This window comes from Scomber scombrus, chromosome 21 (assembly GCF_963691925.1).
Source record: "Scomber scombrus chromosome 21, fScoSco1.1, whole genome shotgun sequence".
In the NCBI taxonomy this organism is placed as follows: Eukaryota; Metazoa; Chordata; class Actinopteri; order Scombriformes; family Scombridae; genus Scomber; species Scomber scombrus.
The window spans coordinates 340,965-365,911 of NC_084990.1; the positions used below are offsets into that span (position 1 = coordinate 340,965).

Consider the following 24,947-nt stretch of genomic DNA (forward strand, 5'->3'; position numbering starts at 1 on the left):
ACTCAATAAATTCAATCTGAAATATGTTGCTCAAACTGGAATTGCTGAACATTACTACTCCTGATGCATATAAGGGAAATAACTAATTGAAACCATAGAAGTAGGGAAATTAGATGGAATTATGACTAGCACAAAAGGCCTCCCCAAAGGAACTGAGTTACAGACCAACAATTTAGAGAGAAAAGAAGTGAGAAGGGAGACTAAAGGTTTTGTATTCGAAGTCTTTCCTAACATTGAGTACTTTTTTCCACAACAAACATTTCAATGCAAATACATTCAAGCCAATACAGAGTAACAAAATGTTCTTTTTCAAAATAATACATTACATTAATAAATGACAATATGTACACTCTGTAAATGTGGAAGCAACTTGAGAATGATTCTTGCATTTCAGAGTCACATTTGCTACCTGGAAGCATCATTTTGTTTTGATTTCATGTGTTGTTCTTTTTTGTTTGTGTTTGTTTTGCTGGGGAAGGAAAAAGGGCGTGTCTCCCTCTTTTCTAGTAGGGAGTGAAGCGACTGCACCCTCCTCTGTAAAGGCTAGCCTGCAACATCAAAGATGAAAAAGCTCAAATCAGTATTCAAAGTAGAATCTTGGTTATTTATATTAATATTAATATTAAAATTAACTTCTCTCTTTCGATCAAAGAAACATTCCTCCCTTTTTCAACTTGTATCTTATTTGTTGGGTGGGATTTTGTGCATGAGCTAGTTAGGGAAGATCTTTTTGACACTTGGTTAGCATTAAGTGATCATCATACTTAAAAAAATTAAAAAAAAATCTTCTATGTTGATCTGCTATTTAAGGACATGTCCCTGAGCATGGCATTGAATCCCTAACATCTCCAACTAACCCTAGCTTTTACAGTACTAATTGTGTCGCCATTTGGGAAAAAGGGGGAAGCCAACAAGAAACAACCATCACAGTTATTTTGGTGTCATGGTTTTGGAGACACCTTAAGCAAAAAATCTGAAAGACCTACATCTCTTTAAGCTTTCATCTCTTACATGGAACAATGATTCTCAAAACTGTCAGCAGCAGACACATTACATGCTAAATCAATTTTTTAGACCCAGCCTCATGTAGACAAAAACATTAACTCAATATTTTGACATAATAACATTACTGGTATTGTAAGGCATGTCTGCAATGGCAAATCTACTACTTGGCATTTAGAATGCCAAATATTTGCTGTATTACAAGCTCACCATTGAACCCACAACTAATAACAACAATACACAAAAAATTGAACCATCACAGCTTGGCCTTTATATACACAATAAATCAACCAGATAGGTAGTAACAGCTAGTTCATTTTCGGTTTCCCAATTCTACGTGTCTGTCTCCTGCTCAGTTGAATAGAGAAGAAAAACTGGATCTGTATCCAGGTTCAAAGTATTGAGGCTGTGATCAGACAAGAACATCAATATTGGACAATTCTGCAAACCTCCAATTACTTCAAATGACACTATTTTTTACTGTCAATATCAATCTTTTAACAATTCTCATTTTAAACTATGGTTAAGGTATTGTTATGACTTATACTTAGAACTAACAGACAGTAGCACTGTGTGATATATATATATATATATATATATATATATATATATATACGCAGCCCCTGTATACTCCTGTCACAGTGGGGACAGCAATGCTGAGGGCTCCAGCAAAAAACACACACTGGGTTATCTGGATAAAAAAATGTATCTGGCTCCAGATATATACTTTAAGAGTTTTGGCTAAACTCATAGAACCCCATAGAAATGTAAATCAATTTGATCCCATCTTTTCTCTTTGGGTAGAAAAATAGAAGAAAACTTATGACAGTCACACTAGACAGATGAAGAGTTTCATTCACATTAACAGTTTTGCTCATCTAGAAAACTTGTGCTTACAATAAGTCACATATCCACCCATAATTCTGCCATTATCAATCTCATCTGATACGTTTTGTTTTGTTTGAGGTTACAGTTCAGTATGCAAAGCATACATTAAGCTTGAGAGTCAGTCAAACAAATTTGTGGAAAGGTGTTTGCATCACGTGTGGGAGGATGAAGAAAAAGGGAGGAGTAACTTGAATAAAACAGAGAAGAAACTATAGAGTAAATGGGAGGAAAACACAGGCCACTGTTTTCATTAAGTAAATGAAGAGGAAATAATGGTTGTAATTAATGAAGGCTTTTAGCTAGCAGCTGCACTAGGGGAAGGTGGGCAGTGTTTAGGGGACAGTTTGGAACTTTAAATTTCCTATTCCTTGACCGTTCCTACTTTTGTGATCTATCTTTCTTTTCCAACTTTAATCGAAGCATGTACTTGGCTATCCTTAATCTTTTGAGAAAATCTCTACCCACACCCATGAAAGAAAACAAATTGTACTTTATGTTCTCCCCATCATCTGGGATGCTCTGCTTCTTTAAAAAAAAATATTTTCATCTTTGATGTTAGCTGCAAAGGTAGCTAAAAACAAACATTAACCATTCGACTGTATCCCCTTAAAAAATTAAAGAGACTGTTTCCTGTGGGGAGGAATTCTCAGTCTCAGCTGGATTTCAAGCAAAAAGCTTCAGGCCAATGAAATTGAGTGGGGAGTTTGAGAATAATGCAAAGTCCCTTTTTCATTTACTGAAGTGGTAAAGATTCACATTTAACATGAAAATGGGTCTCTCAGCAGGTAACACAATGCATAGGAATAAGAAATTGAATAGTACAAATAAGTTATTTTGTTAAAGATCTTCCTTGATTATTAATAATACAAGTCAGCAAATTATTGATTTGAGTTATTCAATTACTGTAAATAGTTCAGTTAGTGAAGTAGTTCATATGAATAGTTCAGTGGATGTAATCTAGTGTCTCCAGTAGAGTTAAACATCTATGTGTCCAGATACTGTGTCATATGTTATCAAAGAAAACAATATGAGAATGCTGCACCAGTTTATATTGCAAACAGCAGTTCATATTAATACCTCAAACAGTGGCACAACATTCAGACAGTGAAGAAACAGGGAACAGACTCACCATAGTACCCACACTGTATGTAGCTGCAGGACCAATCGTATGGTGATATGGGTCTGCTGTTGCATAGACTCTGCCATAACTATAAAAGAGAAGAAAGGCAATGTTTACTATGACAATGTAGCAGACATAGACAAGACATAAAAACCTACAGTAGCTTTACCACAATGTTCAACAGCCATATGTAGTGAAACACATATCCTTAAATATATTGCGAAGATCAGGACATGCATTTATCGAGCATAACAGTATCACTTCAAGGAACTTTGCAGCACAATCCACACAGTGAAATAGGGGTATAATTTCTGTACCCAAAAGTACATTTGTCAGAAAAGTACCCTGTAAGATACAGAAATGGTGTGGTGAAATTGTATGGTGATAACTGTGGACCATTGTTTCATTTTAAAGATACAAAATGATTGTTGACACCAAAGGGTACCAAATTGGGGGGCGGCGGTCGGTTGCAGGGGGCAGTGGGTGTGGGGGGAGCGATTGGTCTACTGAGCAGTAACACAGAGCAACCTATCCAACAATGCAACTGATAGACAATGCCTGGAAAACCTATCTCTGGAAGAGGGTTTAGTATGGTATAAGTAGATGGAGTAGGTGTGTGCCAGTGCACAGGTCATAACTGCCTACAGTATGTATTTTGCTGTCAATTTAGTACAAAATGAAACCCACTGCACCTGAAAAACACACTGACCTTCCTGAGGATGTGCATTATCAGTATTGTGGAAGAGGTTTAAGCTCAGAAGGAATTGAAACATCCCACGTTACTTTTAACTTAGTTAATGTTGTGTTTTATACATAATTAATATCCAATATATGAGTTATACAGTTGATTTTTATGAATATACACTTTATTCTCTGAATCTTGTTCAATTTAATGTTAAATTTGTGAAAGATGCATTGCTATGGGGGGGTGATTAGCAAAAAACTAATGAATGAAAGGAATTGGTTTACATGGGAAATATTTATTTTGTATACTAATTGTTCTTTAAATACATTTTGGTGAATAAACATAATGTTATTGTCTCTAAATTTAAGGGTATATTTTTGCCCTTTAAAGGTACAAAATGTCATGTACTGTCAGCTGTACCTTATCCCTTTGAAATAGGTACATTTTTGTAGCAGAACATAAAGGCACATTTTCGTAACTAGGGGTGCATTTAGAGGTATAGACAAGAAGGCACAAAAATGTACCAATATTAAAAGGTATAGTGCATTCCTGTACTTTGATTTCAGTGTGTGTTGGATCAGGATTTAAATTATGAGATAGAAACTCTGTGTATGTGCCTTGACTGCAATGATCAGTACCCACCTCTCATCTCTTGGATTATTTGGCTACAATATAAAGGCAGAGCTAGATCAACTCTCCAGGAGATCCAGGGGCAAATTTGAGCCAATGACTGCTATTGACCCTCCATTACCCCCTTCATCTATGAATTGTGGGTGAATCTTGATGACTACAAGTACCCTTCGGGTACAAAGAGCAGCACAAAGCAGACTATACATGGCAGGATCTTTATATAGTGCCCGAAGCACATTGAAAACATCCAGTACTCCTAGAATATAATACTACCAGACCCTGGTTTGTGTGTATTAAACATATTTTTATAACGGGATATGCACTATGGTTATGTTTATGACAAAGTAAATTCACACTCATTGATTTGTTTGACTTGTTCCCCAAACATGGATTATGGATTATGTGGATTATTTGAACTAGTAAAATTGAAGGGGAATTTAGTTCTTAATACTGTTGATTATTTCTCCCCTTCCCAACTCAAACCAACCACGTGGATGCTAGCTTTGACCAAATAGGTTAATGATGGATGGGGAGTGCCAAATACAATGAGCATACCTGAGCCATAGAAGGCTATAAATATCAACATTGGTCTGAAGGGGAGATCTATAATAATTTCCCCCTCTCAATCAATGCTGAAGATAGGCCTATGGGATGAAAAATGCAATCGTTTTCTCCCTATAAATGTAGAATATTGACAAAAAACTAAAAACATTAACAAAGAGAAATTATCTTTGAAATGGGAAAACCAAGACAGAAAGCATCAGGGGAAAACTGGATATATTATTCAAAAAATATTTAGAAGAAAGGAGGTTGAAAGACAGGACACTGAGTTGGAAGGTAGAGGAAAGAAGGACAGAGTTGTGGAGATAGCTAGTAATTTCTCTGATGGTGTACCCTTCTACAGCCTCTTCTTCTTCACCTCCATCTCTCTCCTCTTGGTTCCCCCTAGTTGCCATCTCCCTCTGTATTTCTCTATGACTTTCTCCTGAGACTTATTTACAGTCTTTTCACCAGCACTGGCTTGGAACTAATCCCCCCTGCCACAATGGCTCTCTGTTTTTTCACATTCTTCCCCTTTATCCCTCTTGTTCTGAAGCCACCAGACGTCTTCATTTACATTCCCTTTTAGTGCCCTGTTTATTTTTTTTTATTCTAAAGGTAAAAGGAAACTAACATGGGTCTGAGCGGCAAAGATAAGAAGTTGCAGAGGCACACTACTTTGTACTGCACTAATCGTTATTTATGACTTGTGGTTATGGTATGTTTGAACAGTACCCCTCTGGGTAGTGCAAATGAAATTCACAAGAGAAATGCAGCAAAACAGGTTGTGTGTGAAAATGAAATGTGCATTAAATATAGCATGTATATAACAATTAAAGTGTTTAAAAATGTTAATCTAAAAATTCAAATGAAAATCACAATATCTGATTTCTGTAACATAAGAAGACAGGCAGTCCTTGTTTGTATTCATCTAATTTGAATTTGAACTATAAAATCACTTCAGGCTGCACAGGAAAGTTTTTCTTTTTTTTGTTAAGACATATACACGTAATGTGAAACCCATTGTATAAGACACACCTTTAATGCAATATTGTTTAATTTAAAAGTGGGGTGTGTCCTATTCACCAGTAAAATACAGAGCGAGGTTGGATCTGCATATGATTACAGGTATGTAAAAGGCCCTCCATACTAAGAATGATAACCAGTGGCGGCTGGTGAAAAATATTCTATGTGGGGCTGTGCTTTATGAACTTTATGCACAGCTCCACTACTTCCTGAACTCAATACAGCTCCTTTATTTCCTGTCTTACATTATTGGACAAACTGATTAATCCAGGTGTGTCTGACTTCAACAATAGTCAGACACACCTGGATTAATCAGTTTGTCCAATAATGTTAGATAGGAAAATAAAGGAGCTGTATTGTACAGGAAGTAGTGGAGCTGTGCATATACCCTATTAACTCAGTTTCAATAACCATCCCAAAACAACTGAACATAAACGGCTGGATACCAGTGCTCTGTGAAATAGTAATTATTTAATGCCAATATTAATAACTTGAGGCATTCTTATACAAAACATAAATAGCATATTGCACAAACACAAGTTTAGAACCAAATTGGAAACAAATAACTTATTAGGTTTACACATTTTTACACACGAAGCTGTTGACTGTTACTATATACTTACAGCAACAGCCTAACAGTTTTTTCCGGTGAGGTTGAACATAGTTAAAATGATCACACAATGACCATTAGGTGACCCTCATTGTCAAGGATACACTTGTAGCTGGAAATGGCAAGCAAACTGTGGCTTTGAAAAAGTATTGTCGCTAAGTGCTGCTCATGTGGGAATGTTGGGTCTCTTTAAAATTAAAACGTGAAGAGTACGGTTTAGAACCTGCTCTATGTGTAAAGTGCCTTGAGATAACTTTGTTGTGATTTGTCACTATACAAATAAAGATTGATTGATTGATGAGATTGAGAGAGGCTACAGACTGGAACATCTTTAAGGTGGCCACAGATGACATCCATGAATACATAGAGGCGGTGAGTGACTACATCAGCTGGTGCACATCTACATGTGCCCCTCCCAGAACGGTGCGTGTGTTTCCAAACCAGAAACCTTGGTTCAATGGAAACATAAAACAGAAGATCAGGAAACGGCAGGAAGCTTTTAAGTCAGGAGATCAGAGGGAGTACAAGAAAGCCCGGTACGAGCTACAGAAGTCCATCAGAGCTGCAAAGAGGGCCTATTCCCAAAAACTTGAAAGCTTTAACCTGAGTAACAACACACGCAGTATGTGGCAGGGAATCCAAGCAGTCACAAACTACAAGAAAACAGTGCCAACCACAGTCCCCCAGGATGTCACCCTCCCAGACAGCATTAACACCTTCTACACCAGGTTTGATAAACTGAACACAGACACCCCCTCAAAAGCCCCCTGCAACCTCACGGACACTGTCTTTCAGGTGACACCCACACAGGTCCTGAAAGCTATGAGGCAGGTGAACCCCCACAAGGCTGTGGGACCAGACGGCGTCCCTCCTAGAGTTCTGAAGGCCTGCGCAGAACAACTCCCTGGTGTGTATGCAGACATCTTCAATCTGTCTTTAAACCAAGCAGTAGTCCCCCGTATTTTTAAATCTTCCAACATTGTACCAGTCCCTAAAAAACAAACCCATTCACCCTGAATGACTTCAGGCCAGTGGCACTCACGCCAGTCGCCATGAAATGTCTAGAAAAACTTGTTCTCACACACATCAATCACATGGTTCCGAGCACGACCGACCCCCTCCAGTTCGCCTACCGCCCCAACCGCTCAGTGGACGACGCAGTAGCCATTGCTCTACATCACATCCTGCAACCCCTGGACAACAGAGGAACATTGGTCAGAATGCTGTTCCTGGATTACAGTTCTGCTTTTAATACCATCCGCCCGGGCAGGCTGACTGAGAAGCTGACAGACCTCGGCATCCCGTCTCCCACCTGTAACTGGATCTTGGATTTCCTGACTGAAAGACCACAGGTGGTGAGGATGGGAAGGAGGGTGTCTGCAGAGCTCACCGTCAGCACAGGATCACCACAAGACTGCTGTCTCAGTCCTAAACTCTTCACCCTGTACACACACGACTGTGTCTCCACCCAGGACAACACCATCATCATTAAGTATGATACCACCATCCTGGGCCTCATCAAGGGGGGGGGCGAGTCGGGCTACAGGAGTCTGGTGAATGACATTCTTGTCTATGGTGAGGCGAACGACCTATGCCTCAACACAGAGAAGACAAGAGAAATAATAATGGACTTCAGAAAAAATCCACCCCCCTGCAGCCCCTCATCATCTAGGGGACTGAGGTGGAAAGGGCTGACAGTTACAGATTCCTGGGACTACAAGTAACATCTGATCTGAGCTGGACTTTGAACACTGCTGCCACAGTGAAAAAAGCCCAGCAGAGACTGTACTTCCTCAGGCTGCTCAGAAAAGCTGGTCTGCACTGTCGCCCTCTCACCCAGGTCTACAAAGGACTGATAGAGAGCATCCTCACCACAGGCATCACTGTCTGGTATGGAAATACCACACAGACAGAGAGGAAGGCTCTACAGAGAGTCATAAAGTCTGCAGAGAGGATCACCAGAACTGAACTCCCCTCTATGGACACAATCTACACACAGCGCTGTCAAAAAAGAGCAGAGAGAATCACCAGAGACACACTACATCCAGCTCACTCCCTGCTCAAACACAAAAACTGCACATACAACCTCAGACACAGACGAGCGGACAGCATCATCACAAACAGAACACGCTTTTTTAACAGCTTCTTCCCTGCCACAGTGAGACTCTTGGCCAAAACAAAATGACCTACCTCATAGCACATCATATTACATTTATTATATTATATTGTCTTCTGGGACTGTGCAATATACCTGTGCAATTTACAATGCAACTTACAACAATGCTCTAACTTTCCATTTATACAGGGTTTTTAAGCCCTTTTATTTTATTTCTAGGGAAGTATGTGTTTTATGAATGTGTCTTTCTTGTGTCTTTTTAAATTTTGTCTTGACTCTTTGAACAAAAGGGTTATACAAAAGTTCCTATGTGTGCAAGCAAAAATGGCAAATAAAGTTCTTGAATCTTGAATAAATCTGCTTAGTCATAGAACAAAGACATTCTATTTAGTATCAGTTGTCTGTTTCCATGGTTACAGTCTAAACAAGGACTGCTTATGCAGCATGACTTCACATACATGTAGATTCATGATCATTATTCATAATTCTGCTCAAATAATTTCTGTCTGTCAAGTAAAAAAAGAGTAGCTTTTTCCAGCCACTGTTTCACTACTTGCACTATATAGAACTTTCTTGGGCTGAGTACTATGAAAACCTACATGAATATTAACATGTAACATAGCATAGTGAAGCTATGTATCAATAGGTTCAACTCTTGTCTTTTCTGTAATTGTGTTCATCTCAAAATAAATGCTAACTAACCCAGGCACAATACACAGAGATGTATAGGATGTGGATAAAGGTGTTTCAGTGCGAGTGCTATTTGAGAAATGATGGAGGAAGGAAACAGTGAATTTGATGGTCAGTCCTGATAGCACTTTGTTTCTTCTTACATGTTCTGAAGTGCAGTTGTATTTTTGTGTGTGTTCACACGCACACTCTATAGAGACAGAATAGTTCCCAAGCCATCCACCTTGTATACAGCCTCCCACAATAAATAAAACTCCTCCACCACACCACCACCCTCTACCTCATCTCCTTTCAACCCGACGTCAATGACCGGACTTTGCCACAAATCAGCAGAGCTTAAGAAATAGAATGATAGAGACTCAGTATAAAAGATGAAACAGGGTGAGTATGCTATCCTCACTAAAAGTGGTTGAAGGCAACGTGGTTTTTAGCTATACAGCTAGCTTAACACAAATATTTATCTTAATTTTCATCCTCCAAGGAACAGGAAGGTAATTGTGTTTGGCAGGATTTATTTGAAGAAATATAATTTTCATATTGAACATTTTTTGTAAAACTGTGAAAAAGCACAAATGTGTATGCGTGTATGTGAAAAACCACATACACACTGAGCTACATTTCATTGCTGCTGTAATGCCTCTCAGTATGTGAAGATTTCTTACCGCACACTGCACTGCTCACTTGCGTCTATTTAACGCTGTTCTAATTTTATTTATTTTTATTATAGATGTTCTTTATTTTATCTTATATTTGTGTATATGCATGTATATAGATATGTAGTATATGTTTATATGTATATTAACATATATGTATGTGTATACATAATTGATATATTAGTATATTAATGTGTATGTGTATATATTGATGTATATTTAATTCACTTGGACCTGAATACTGTATTTCGTTCTTTCATGTACCTACATGGCTGAATGACAAGTAAAATCCTTGAATCCTTGAAACAGAACACAATTTATGGATGAAGCTGTTTTGTGGGTTTTAAAGCACAGGAATAAACTGACAGCTGCACTGTGATACTCACTTTCTGAGTGTGAGGGGAAAAGACCTTCCTGATGCCTACTTCCTGTTACCCCAATGTTTACTGTGAGCTCACTTCCTCCTGAATCATGCTATTCGCAGCCACCACCAGATGGAGCCAAATAGGACACAAAACTCATTACAATGATTTCAATACAGTGAGAGTAAAGAAGGAAAGAGGGAATGTGCGAGAGGAGAAAAAGAAAGGGAATTAAATAAGTCTTGTGGAGATATGTGCCTCCTCACCTGCTTCTGCTCTCCTCCACTGTTCTGTTCATAAGTCTCCTGAGCCCACCACTTGCTCCTTGCCTCTGATAAATCTTACAGTATCAGAGGGCCACAGGCTCCAGCTGTGGTTGTTTCTTATCAGGTCTGACATGCTCAATCCCCCTAAGATTAGATCCCCCAGGCACCTTCATACACATACACTTAGACAGCTATCTTTAGGCTTAACTCAGGTTTTGTGGTATCCCAGAGCTTGCTCACTGTTTACTGGGATAGATCACTGTGATAAGCTTTGCTGAACAGCTAGAGGATCAGATTCAGAAGATTAGATTAAAACACGTTAACAGCTCAACAACTGACCAAAGAGATTACTGGATAAATTGAGTCATTCCTACAGGATCCTGACAGGGTCAAGACTACTGAGTTTAAGTGCCACAATGACATGTACTGTAACAAAGACCCATAGAGACATTATTATAGTGTTTGATGAAGATGATAATTATATCAGACATAAAGGTTTTAATACACAACTCATTCCATTCTGGGTTTATAACAGGGCTTATAACAGAGTGCACTAACTAATGAATGGTGATTATATTAATTGGGCACACTGTTAATTAGCTCAGTAAATTCCAAAATAAACATCCCCAAACATCTGTCAGTGAGACAGACTTTTCTTTATCAGGCCTGTTGACTGTCTGTACTTTTCTTGTCAGCACCAAAATATCATTATGAAAAATTATATGTTGAATGAATTTCAGTTTCAATTTCAGTTAAATACTTATCACACCATATGTAATACTTACCACACTATTCTATAGCTTAATTTCTTTATTTTTATACTGTTTATAAACCTACATAGTATCCAAAATTATCCTGTGGATATCACTGTTTCATTAATATCATGTTTTGTTGCTTGCAATTAAGAACTCTGCCTCTCTACCATGAACATGCTCATGCTCATGGCCTAACTGGTTTTCTGATATGTATATAGATACATGGTGTACGATCCAATTCAGGAACGATAGATTTTAAAATGGAACGATTTGGTTCGATTGATAGGGTTTGATACGATACGATACAATTCGATTTGGTTGGATTCAATGGGACATGACACAATCAGATACAGTTCTTTGTCTAAAGTAGACATTAATTTTACATTATAAATTAACATAAGTCAACTCTATTAATGTGGCATTGCTTACCTTCAAATAGATATATTTTATCAAAGACTAGGGAACAAGTATTTATATTATTTTTGTTACTTTGACATGTATGAGTTCAGAACCATGTCATTGTGTTTATTGCTATAATACATTGCACTTTGAGAACTTTGCACAGCCCCTCTGACAATGAAAACAAACTTAAAATTAAATCTTCATTATTGGCACCAGTTAGAGTCAAAGAAACTAGTAAAGGAGGTGAAAGAAAAATGAAACATTTGGAGAGAGGCTCAGATCAGAACAATGAGCTATTGAGGTCGAAAATTAAAGTAACACAATTTAAAAAGACATCCCATGTCTCATTTTGTAGACCGTTAAGGCAAAATCTGTATTCAGTCTGAAATTTCCAGTAAAACTTCAAAACCTGCAAATATCATCTTAATTTTGATAGCACACAGATGACTATTGTAATGTGGCTTTGTTTCTCTATCACCGGACACACTGCTACATTTAGACCGATCCAGGGGTCCATGTACCGATGCACTCCCATCTTTTAAATCAAAACAGATTTTTCGATTCAGATCAATTATTTGTAACACCCCTGGTTGATAACCATTAGGGCTGCAACAACGAATCGATAAAATCGATAAAAATCGATTATTAAAAGTGTTGGCAACGAATTTCACTATCGATTCGTTGTGTCACGATTACTGCATTACTCGCCAAGTCGCGGAGCAGTTCAGACGCAGCTGAGCAGAGCTGGTATCTGCAGAAGCAGAGAAAACGGTCCGCCCGAAATCTTTGTAAGAGCAGTTCACACTGCATAAAACTAGAAATTGTGTGCTGCATCCTGCCGAGGTCGGCACGAAGAGCGAGTGCGCACGTGCACAAAAAGCGATCTGTTTTCTATCGCTTTTGCGCGTCAATCAATGATATAATGTCACCGTGTGGATCATTAACCTTGTTGCAGTGTGCTCCCTGGTTATAGTTAGTGAACTAACAGCTTCTACCTGCTCAGATCTCACAGTCAGCAGCAGGAGAGGAGGAGAGCAGCAGGGGAAATATAGCGCACATAGTTTGTATGATAACCTAATGATGGAAAAAGTAAAACTGGTAACTACAAAAATAAACCACAATTTATACTGTAAATATATAGTTTCACAGACAAATTGTTGTATTGTTTCTGGGTTGTGTGTGAAAATCATTAAGAATAATATAAAACCAGTCTGTACACCACCAAGATGAACTGGTTTAGACTTGGTTGACACTGCTGGAGGTAATATTGATTTATAAGTGTGCTCTATTTGTGTGACATAGGTTTTTTCAAATTTCTGATCTAAGGATTGTGTTTTAAAAATATATAAAAAAATATCCTTGTGGCGAGCCTTAAGGTGCCGCTTAAGGTTGGTCGTATTTTTTCCGCCTACTTTGTGGCCACATTTGTCACCGTCTTCCTTCACAATACACTCTGTTTTATTATCTGCTGGGTTATATTTAAAATACACCCATATGTCGTCTCTACGTTTGCGACCACCGAGCCCCTGTGTTGAAACTGCCGCCGCCATCATGGTCCATTGTCTGATGAGTAACAACAGTGTGACGTGTTGAGCACGTTGTGCGCTGCACGCCAGGTGGTGGGCGTGACCAAACAAGGATAGACTGTAGGCAGCAGCAGATACTTTTTAGGTTTTAATTGACACACACAATAAGGAGAAATGTCATGCATTTTAAACGTCTGACAGATCACCCACTAACATTTTCATCCATTCTCGTCTCGTCAACGAAAACTCACACACGTCTCGTCATGTTTTCGTCATCAGAGAGCTATGTTTATCTCGTCACCGTCTCGTTATCGTCATGAAAAAAAAGTGGCGTCAACGAAATGATTTCGTCATCGTCATCGTTGACGAAAACAACACTGGTACCCATGATGCAGGTCCCTGCTCTAGCCCTGCTGTTTGTTTTCATTTTTAATTCTTTAACCTTCAGAGACACATGGGTGTGTCTGCACCCTCTTCCAACATTGCTGTCGGCATGCTAGTTTGTTGGTAAGGCCAGGGGGCTAAATGACTAACCAAAGTTACACTAAATGTTGGCAAAGGGAATAACTGGCATTGCCATTTTCACATTGTCCCTTGACCACTAACCACATGAATGAAAATGGGACCAATGGGAACCCATGAATGTGCCCTTTACAGACATGCCCACTTAATGTTAATCCCATGCAGTTTTGGGTAAGAAAACGTGTAGTTTTTCGCATGCAGAATAAATGTATTATTTTTGCCTATTCTAAAAATGGTGTATGTGGTGTTTAAACAGTTTTATAAATTGCCTTATTTGGGTATGACTGGAAAGCTGAGACATCTGTCAATACAATGCGCGCAATTGTATCCATGTGATGATTTTAATCCTCAAAGTAGCTATTTCATTGTAGTGAGACCATTTTTTCAAACTTGACATCAATTTATAAAATGACCAATTGTCAGCTCTAGGATTATTACAGCCTCATGAAACTTTACAACTTTGAACACGTGTTCCTGAAAATAGTAAATTAACTTGAATGATGCCCCCAAAATACCATATAAGGTCAGCCGTCCGGCAGATTGTAGAAAAGCTCCATTCATGAAAATAACACTAAAGACTAAGAAGAAGAACTTTATGAGCTCTCAGACTGAGGTCCCGCTCTCAGAATAAGATCAACAGAAACACATATTATTATTTATTGTGTAAGTGGTGGAATTAAAGGTCCAGAAAAAGCCAAAGAATGAAGAAAAATGACCCGTGCTGTGAACGCTGTCTCAGCTGTTGCGCGCACCGTCACAGAAATAAAAACAATGATTTAACATGAATTAGATGCCAAAAACATCTCGCTAGGGGTGTCATCAGACAGGGAGCTAATTTATAAGTAAACCAATATTTCATTTAAATGAATAAAATTAATTAATAAATAGTCAGTTTGTGTTGTGGAAAAGTAACTGTGGAAGAGTCGCTTTGTAAATGAAATAAGTACATTGTTAAATAGCCTACTACTTTTATACTAAAGCAGCCTAATACTTTTGCAAACAGAGTAATGTCATCATGATTATGGATTCAGAAGTGCAATTTAATGAACGGGACATAATCCATTACTCAGGGTGTGAACTACAGGGGAGCCAGGGAGAGCTTGGCTCTCCTCAATAAGACATGAGCTCCCCTGATTTGTGGGGGTTTTTTTGCGGAGGGGTCACTAAAATACTGACAATATAATATACGCCCAGCCTGCGGATCGACATTATTCATTTCTCTGTTAAGTGGTAGTCAGTATACAGTAATGTTAAAAGAAATAGAAGTCAGTTGACACCAGATGCAGTGGCGTCTTATACCACAAATGTTATGTTAGTGACAACTGCTGATGTTACACCTGCTGCTGGACTGCTGTCAGCATAGACCTACTATCACCCGGGATGACAACGCAGGACAAGCCGGCAGAAGAAGTTGGAGATGTGAGTAACAGTTCAACAGCTCGACTTCTCTATGTCTTACTTGTGCTGAAATACTAAAATACTGTCGGCTACATCACTTCGCAAAGCATAGCTACCGTATCGTGCTTGGCTGTATTGTATCATACAGTGTTTTTTAGTCTTGATACCCGTGTGCACGTGTTCATTAATGTTCTAATGTGAACACATTAGAACATTCAGTGATTATCATATGTTGCTTATCTATACGATGACGAAAAGACATAATATTGCTGGCACACTGCCATTAGACAATTAGACAGCTACAAGTCATGTTTTACTGCTTTTGAGAATGATAAGTTGGTTGTGCATGACAGGTACGACAGGTCTGCACCACTACCACAATTGTGTTCATACTTAAGAGAAAATCCAAAATACGAGAAAATTGGTGAATGCGGCAAATCCTCATAAATCACTCGTACGCATGATTTAAGAACAAATCTGTGTGTACGAGTGTTTCTTGCATCTGGCCCAATGTGTTTTGAGAAATGCTGAATGTAAATAAAATCCTGATAATTTACAGTGTAACCTCCACAGGTTACCTTTAAGTGATCCTATGAAGGGATAAGGAAGGGAACATACCTGTCACTGTACGCAGCTGCAGCAGTAGCAGCTGGCTGGGCATATCTGTATGCTGCATATCCTCCCTGAGGACAGACAAAGGGATTCGATATCATTGATCATCACCATACAACATATTATTTTGATTGTCAACAGTGAATAATTTTTTAAAGAACGAAAAAAGCAAATAAAAAGATGTCAACTTACATATATTTCTGTGCCATAAAAGCCATCCTGGTAGACCACACTGTTGAAAGGAGACATCAAACATACATTTTTTTCAGTTTTTGAATAAAATGAAATGAAAGAGTGATACGGCCTGTTAAGCCTCTGCGCAAATGTCATGGTGGTTGTTCAGCAGCAGATTTGGTTGTTCGTGCGTTTTTATCCAGGCTTCACTCAGCGTTCCTTGTTGGCGATAGTAACATGTCATGGTTAAGTTCAAGGTAAATATATTATCCCACGAGGTGAAATTCATGAGACTCATGAAACTTTGCAACCACAAACTAGTTTTAATACAAACGTTTGTAACTGTATATATTGCACGTATCAATGGTTTAGAATACAGATGCAGTCACTGTCTACTTCATAGCTGCAAATGCATTTGCTATTGTGACCTACGACAACTTAAAACAACGTATATTGCTTTGGAAGTTTATATAATTTCTGTTGAAACAAGACAAGTTGAGATAGGTTGTCAAATGCCTCCCAGACCACCTTGGCAAGTGGTTTGAGCGATTAGATTACAATGCCTCTCAGAGGTCGTTTACGCTTGTATTTAGTGCTGTCCGCTTGTGATAAGATCACTCAAGACGCATGTTAATAATAAGTGTAAACATGATCTCAGACATTCATTTTTTGTCAATTTCTCCCCCTTCACTTTCAGTACATCTCTCTTTGCTCTCTCTGTAGCAGGCCCTTTGGAGTGTGCAAGGGGAGTTCACATCAGTCTATTCACAGCATTATAAAGAATGATGCATTAGAAAAAACAGAGACAAATTCAGCCACTCTTGAATCAAATAGAAATGTTCTGCTATATTAGAAGGTGGCCTTTTTGTTTTCCAGTCACCATTCTTCTCGTTACTGCATGCCAGTGTATGTATATATTTATGTGTGTTTGTGTGTGTGTGTGTGTGTTAGCAATAGCATGTATGTTAGAGTAACATTTTGAATAAGATTTCTGCAGTGTTTATTTGATAATGTGTGTTTCAGTTGGATGTGTTTATGTATGTGTCATGTGTCTGTGGCACTCACGCTCCATAGGCAGGGATGGCTGGTGGAGGAGGTGCAGCCCGGAACGTGTTATAGACTGCGCGACCCCTCCCTCTCAAATGGGCCCCTCTATAGGCCACTGTTGCTCCTGTACTGGGGTATGGAAACCCTGTCACTGAGAGAGAGACATCCAGACACATGGAGAGAAAGAGGGTTGATGAAGCACAATATGTTACAATGCTTAATTTCACATAGAATCATTCTTAAACATTTAAATGACATGGCTGCCATTTTGGTTTAGTTTCTTGATGTAAATAATTCTTATAAAAAGGCTCAAATCAAAAATGTGTTAGACTTTCTTTATACTTTCTGACTTCCCTACCCTGTTGATGGCATTCAGCCTAGAGCCCATTGGTTCTTTTTGGCTGCTGTACTAAGACAAAAGACAAACATCTTAAAAAATGATTCACAAATATGTAGTTTCATTTAAAAAAAAAAAAGCTCAGCAATGTTCTTAAACAGCTGGGCACCACAGGTTTTAGCAAATAGTACTTACAAGTACGAAAAAGAGCATTTGATGGGCACAATTTTCAGCTACATCTTAAGACATGCTGTATGGAATATGTGTCTGGGCCTAAGACACAGAGGTGATGACCTGCTGAAATTAATTGTTTGTAACAAGGTATAAAATAGATAACAAGGTATAATGTAGCCTAAGTGTGGGTCAGTTGCTGTAAAATATATGGATAACTGGCCACTTTGAACAAAAGGGCATGGGACATTAGGAGGTTGTAATAAACTGAAAGTTGTGAGAACCGAAGTAAAAGAAAGGGCAAGAAAGTTAAACAATAAGAAATACGAAGGCATGAGATTGGCAATGAGTTTATGGCAGGTGGAGATTGACTATAGAAATGTGAAAAGGAGGTGAACAAAATTGCAAAAGTACTGTAAAAAAACAGTAAATAAGATGTTATAAACCAGTTTGTCCTATATACTAGTAAAATGCAGAGAGAGGATTGAACTGGATATGGTTATAGGTCTGTAAAGGGCCGTCCACTCTAAGAACAATAATATAAAGATAACGATGTGAGCATCCACACTTATGAACTATAACGTCCTGTAAACAGCTTTGTCAAGCACACGCTGCATGTTCCAGCTGTGTCTGCCGCTATGAAAAAATGGATATTGATGACCTATTATCTGTATGTTAAGTACGTTATAAAAACCAAGTGGATTCACAGGCAGGTGCTGATTCAGTGTGTTGCTCAGAAGTATTTCGGAACACTAGTTGTTGTGATGTTTCAGTATTTACAGACTAAACTGACCCGACCGCGCACAGACGACCAGCTTGTATTACACTGTGGCAGAGCACAGATCTGAATCCTAAAAGATTCACTAACTTTGTTGTTTTTCCACTGGATGGAACAGAGGATGATGCTTTGTCTTTTCTGGGACTGACACAGAGTCGGAGGACAGTGTGCTTGGTGAGACTTACAGCTACTTGGGTGCAATATTTGCGCACAGCGACAGCTCTGATTAAGAGTTTTATACAGTTTGTCTTTTTACACCTGGTTGGCGATACTTACGATGCATCAAATATGTAAAGTTACCATGTTCTTTTAAAAAGGTCTAATTCAAACTCCTAGCCTCAACCAAACTGTTATAAGTAAATATACCAGTCCAGTTCAGTTCAGCAAAACATTACCTGTAGTTAGCCTACCATTAACCCAACACAGTTTAAGGTGTAATATGTGTGTTTTGATTGTGTTTCAAGTAATCAAATAATTCAAGTAAGTAATTTGAGAAGGTTTTGGAATAACTTTATATGTATTATTGGTATTGCCTCATTGCCAGTGTGAAAATGTTGGTCTGGTAGCCTTCCCTTAACGATGGAGATACTTTGGGACTCGCTTGGCTTGATCTTCATCCGAGCATGCTTGATGTGCTCTTGAAGCTTTTTCAACAGATGAACAGTACAGGCCTTGGTCATGTTGAGTTTTGTGATGATCCATATATGCTCTTACGTGTGCATTAATGTGTAAAATTGGATAATCTCCCACAAAAAATAAACAAAAAAGTGCAAGGTTTTTGACACTGATCACTTTTTAGGTCATATTCATGCAGAAATAGAGAAAATTCTAAAGGGTTCCCAAACTTTCAAGCAACAGTGTATGTGTACATAAAGGCATAAGAATGAGTATAATGTAGAACACTTTACACTAAAAGCCTGTTTAAGACATCTCTAAACTCAGACAAATACCGATGCCCTAAAAATACTACTATTGTCTACTATTAGACAGCAAATATACTGCATCATATCCAAGCACCTTCAGACATCTGAGAGGCCCGTTATGGTTGACAAGACCTACTGTCAGCAGCGGCAGAGAAAAACACAACATGCTCCACAGTAAGTACTCAGAGACAGAAAAGCTTGATCTTTCCCCTCTATCCACCTGTCTCTTTTTTTCTCTGTAGGGTGATAGAGAGCCTCTACACTTTGTTATTTCTGACTCTGCCTACTGTGACTAGTCAAACAACAGCATTAATATGCCACGCAGCCAGCAAACAGTCCATTGGTGATATATTCTGGGCAAAAGATCAATTTCCCTCAAGTTGCCCACACCTTCCCTCTTTCTTTTAATGTCAGAAATGTCAGAAATCTCTCTCTCTCTCTCTCTCTCTCTCTCTCTCTCTGTGTGTGCGTGTGTCTCTGTGTGTGTGTGTGTATGTGTGCCAGTAGGTGTATGTGTCCATATGCATTCTGACGAAGAGCAATGGCTTGTGCATGCTACAGTGGTGCTGTAATAACCCATGAATCATGGAAGGGTCTTTGCCGGAAATCCAGCAGGCCTATAAAACAAAAAAACAAAAACAAAACAACAACCACTGATATACAGTGCATCCAGGAAGTATTCACACCCCTTCACTTTTTCCCCACATTTTGTTATTTTACAGTCTTATTCCAAAATGGATTAAATCCATTCTCATCAATCTACACACAATACCCATAATGACAAAGCGAAAAAATGTTTTAAAAACCCCCCTGAAATATCACATGTACATAAGTATTCACACCCTTTACTCAGAACTTAGTTGAGGCACCTTGGCAGCGATTACAGCCTCAAGCCTTCTTGGATCTACAAGAATGGCACATTGTATGCTACAAGCTTGGCACACCTGTATTTGGGGTATTTCTCCCATTCTTCTCTGCAGATCCTCTCAAGCTCTGTCAGGTTAGAAGGGGACGATGCTGCACAGCTATTTTCAGGTCTTTCCAGAGATCTTCAATCAGGTTCAAGTCTGGGCTCTGGCTGGGCCACTCAAGGACATTCACAGACTTGTCCCACTGTCAACAGTTGGACCTTATACAGACAGGTGTGTGCCTTTCCAAATCATGTCCAATCAACTGAATTTACTACTGGTGGACTGCAATCAAGTTGTAAAAACATCTCAAGGATGATCAGTGGAAACAGGATGCACCTGAGCTCAATTTTGAGTGTCATAGCAACGGGAGTGAATACTTATGTACATGCGATATTTCAGTTTTTTTAATATTTTTAATACATTTGCAAACATTTCTAAAAAAACGTTTTTGCTTTGTCATTATGGGGAATTGTGTGAAGATTGATGAGAAAAAAAAGGAATTTAGTCAATTTTGGTAGAAGGCTGTAACATCACAAAATGTGGGGGAAGTGAATAGAAGCCGAAGCATTTCAGCAATAGATGAAGAGCGTGTTCAAAAGCAGCCGTTACTTTAAATGAGAGACACAAAATTAAAGGCAATTTTGAGTAACTTTACAGAAATGGGTTTTCATAAAGATAAAGATTACCAACAGGGTTGGTGAGGGTCAAAAACCTGTTTGCAGCCAGGAGAGGTGACTGCAGACCAGGCCACAAAAGCGGCTGTAAGCCTTGCAATGCCTCAATAGACCCATGAAAAATGTAAAAATGAGAATGGCCACTGCTCCCTATCTTCATTCACTTTTTGCTCTCTCTCTCTGCTTCTTTAAAAAGTCAGGAAACTGACAAGGCATAACTTTGCTTTTACTAACACAGACAAACAACCCCCCCTTGTCCCGATACTGATATTAGAGTACTTCTTTATTTTATGAATGAAGCAGTACACAAGTTTAAGCAACTACTGTGTTTGTGTTTGAACAACGAGTGTTGTTTAGCCCAACAAAACGCCATTCCTTTCTTGGGGGTAAAATGATCTCTGGAACCTTTGGTTTGAGAGAGGGGAACCAGGTTCCTCAAAATGTTCTCAGTCCCCGGGTAAAGTTTTGGTGGTGAAGACATGCAGGTCTTTAGGGTCGGTCACCAAAAGAACTGTGCAAACAAATTTTCAAATTTTCCTCTGCTGTAATTTATCATCTGAGTATAGCGTCATTCTAAATTGCCTTCTGTAATTTGTGTTAGGATTTTAGTTCATGTTCACCTTACTGCTCCAGACTGTTCTTCCGATTCACAGTAGGTGTATCGTGTCTTCTCTCACAATGCAATGTGTATTGTTTGTGGGAAAATATAAATATGTATTCTCTGAGTGTAACTGTACTGCTCCTTGTTGAGTTCATCTGTGTCAGCTGCAATGTGCATATGTGCATATTGGATAATTATCTATTGTGCATTTAAACACACTTTAGTTCTGCTCAAACACTCCTAGTTCTGAACAACACACCGAATCAGCACCTGACGTGCGCGCGACGGCATGCGACCGTGTATGCTATTATTGGTAACGGAGGTATCGGTAGTTGTGCCATTACTCTCTCTACACTCCTGAAGCCGCTCTTGGAATATGAGCTTGACCGAGCTGAGGAGGAAGGGGGAGGGGGCTGTGTGTGTGAGCAGTGATTGACAGCTGTCAGACACTCCATCAGACACCATCCTGGCTCTGATTGGTTCTTTTTGTCCAGTCGCGGCAATTTGCCAATTTGCAGTAGGAGCAGTAGGTGGGGCTAAATGAGCCTTTTTTTTTTTTTTTTTTTTTTTTTTTACAGATTATTAGTTTCATGTAATGCTGTCTTTACATAGTGACAGTCTTAGCAAATATGACAAAAAGTTACTTTTATAAGACTTACCAACTGCAGCTTTAACTCGAGTACCACCCCCTTGGTTGCACTTCTCTGATTTATGTACCAAATATGGTGTCACCCATGTTTATTGGATACTCCCCTTGCTTCCCTGCCTGTCTGAGATAATGATTGGCCTGAAGTCATATGACCAGATACCCAACCCATCTTGGTAGATACCTCATTGACTGATACATTTCTGGATGCACATAATTGGTTATTTTTGAAACAATTTTATTAACTTTTTTTTTTCCCTGCTTTTTAACTACCCTTTAAATACTGCTCATTTTATGATGACCCTGATGATGGCTGCAAGACGAAAAGCATTGGTCTAATAATAAAGTTGTTCTGTACTACAAGTGTTGCTGGAGCTTTTACTTTTTTGCTCTTCCCACAATATGCCTTGTCATTCCCTACATCTGAGCTTCACTGTGCTGGGAAACTTTGGCCTATAGGAAACAAGGAAAAGTTGAAATCTGAGCTGATCACTAAGTACCGCCACACTGACCATCATACTTAATAATAATATGCCATCCATGAGAACACCCTAGGAGGCTTATGTTGAGACTGTTGCTCTTCGAAAAAATTATCATAACAACTCCTATTATCACAGCTGAGCCAGAGAGGAACTTTACCACCTTGAAGATGATAGAAACTTTCACTTGCCATACCATAGCACAGCCATCCTGTCCATCAAAAGCCAGGTGATTCGACAGCCACATAACTTCTTTCCCAAAGTCGTCAAAAAATGTGCCTTTCTCTTCAAGTGAGCCATCAGCTTTGTTTAGTGAAAGCATATTTTATCATCGTGCCTTTGTGGTGCTGGTTCGTGCACTGGCCATATAGTTGTGCTAAATCAATTGAAAAAGATGGTGATGAGTAAATGCATGCTCAACTAGTAAGAGTTGACACCGGACACAGCAGCAGTGCAGGTGGTCTTGTTTTTTATTATGGCGCCTAAGGCTGGGCAATATATCGAATATACTCGATGTATCGCGGCTTGTTCTCTGCGGGATGTAGAAAATGACTATATCGTGAATATTCGAGTATACATTCAATTGTATGCTGTCCTGATTGGGCTGTCTTTTTGCGCTCGCAAGATCAGGTAGACCAGGCTCCTCATTGGGTTGACCAATCCATCTGATACGGCACGGCGCACAGGCTTTGAGCCAGGGACTTATGGAGCCGAATTTTCAAATTTCACAAATTTAAAACATTTAAATGTTGAAGTTCTATCCAATCTGCTGATGCACGACTATCATGCTGGAGACTGGGGTTAGTTTCCCACTTGGGCTGTAAAGATTCACGTGCCGTAGACCCGGACGAGTGTGGAGAACATTTTGGAGGGTGAATGTTATGGATGCAGTTTTAAAATATAACCCTAACCCTGTGGGAACATAGGGCCTAATTTTGAAGAAAAAAAAAGTTAGAAATGTGTAAACATTGGGCTGTGGGAACATAGAGCTGTGGGAACACAGGGCCTAATTTTGAAAAGAAAGTTAGAAATGTGGGAACATAAGACTGTGGGAACATAAAACTGTGGGAACATAGGGCCTAATTTTGAAAAAAAAAAGTAAAAGTCTAAGTAATGTGGGAACATAGGACTGTGGGAACATAGAGCTGACCTCAGCGAAATACATGGCCCCAGTGAGTGTGGTTGAAAAGCCTGGATTCAGAAAGCTCATCAACAGTGACTTAGTGACATCATGCACAAAAAGGCACTTTATTTTATTTATTTGTTTAAATATTGTACTGGCATTATGTAAAAAAAGTGCACTTTAATTTAGTGTTGTTTTGAAATGTCATCTCAGTGATACCCTGCACAAAAGTGCATATTTTTCTTTTAAAATGTCCTAGTGGCATTATGCACAAAATGTGCACTTTAGTGTGATTTTTCATATTAGTTACATCATGCATAAAAGGCACTTTATTTGTTTTGAAATGACATGTTTGTGCCACTGCTTAATAACGGTTTAATAAATACAGTTTGGATAAATTTGTTTAGTTGTGATTTCAACCTTTTGGATGAATGAATGTTTAAAATCAGCATATATTAATTCAGTATGAACAATGTTTTAATGTAGACTCGTAGAATCATCATACTGGCCTAATGCATCAAAGTGTTAATTAAAGGCTAAGGCAAAATATCGAGATATATATTGTGTATCGTGACATGGCCTAAAAATATCGGGATATTAGTAAAAGGCCATATCGCCCAGCCCTAATGGCGCCCACGTTAACAGATTGGAGCGTCCACACTGAGATGGCCATCAATAATAGAATATTCAAACTCAATGTAAAAATACAGGGCTGGCAGCTGCAGCAGCAACACAGCCTCTGTGAACACTGCAACTGTGCGAGAAGCAGCAGTGCAGTAACGCACAAGCATAACAGAGCTAATGTGCCCGGTGTGGACCAGGGCTAAGGTTGTTGTCACTGTTTGGATTGATATCCCTAAAAAGTTGTCTACGCTTCGTTGTAGCCTCCAGTGGTGTTGAGCTCTTTGCTGTTTAGTTATGGTCCTGTCTGCCAATTTCTTCTAACCTGGTTGTGTCAGTTTATGACAATGGAATTTGGAATTATTAAATTAGGCTTGTGACAGTGGTAATGTAACTTGTGTAAATGCTCTCCCCTCTCTCCCTCTCTTTCTCTGTGTGTGTGTTACTCAGTGTTTGTACAAGACCTGCTAGACGCAAGTCAGTCTGTACTCTGAATACTGTACTTTTCTTGGTATGTAGCTTATCTATTAAAGTGTTTGCCCCACCAATTTTTAAAATATAAAATGCCACTGGAAACATGGCATAGGTTAACGTTGGTAGAGAAAAGGAACTGTAACTCACTGACATGTCACTAGCAGAGACTGTGGATGGTGAGAGGC

General features: G+C 38.9%; 1 protein-coding gene across 1 annotated transcript in view; it reads right to left on the reverse strand.

The window, feature by feature from the left end:
• Positions 1 to 503: 503 nt before the first annotated feature.
• Positions 504 to 24,947, reverse strand: part of LOC134003001 (RNA binding protein fox-1 homolog 3-like) — a 266,760-nt gene continuing 242,316 nt past the window's right edge. The window contains exons 8-12 of the mRNA XM_062442082.1: positions 17,043 to 17,175; positions 15,996 to 16,035; positions 15,810 to 15,874; positions 3,020 to 3,098; positions 504 to 548 (exon numbers count right to left, since the gene is read on the reverse strand). Of these exons, the coding sequence (XP_062298066.1) occupies positions 504 to 548; positions 3,020 to 3,098; positions 15,810 to 15,874; positions 15,996 to 16,035; positions 17,043 to 17,175 (362 nt within the window). The remainder of the gene's footprint in view (positions 549 to 3,019; positions 3,099 to 15,809; positions 15,875 to 15,995; positions 16,036 to 17,042; positions 17,176 to 24,947) is intronic.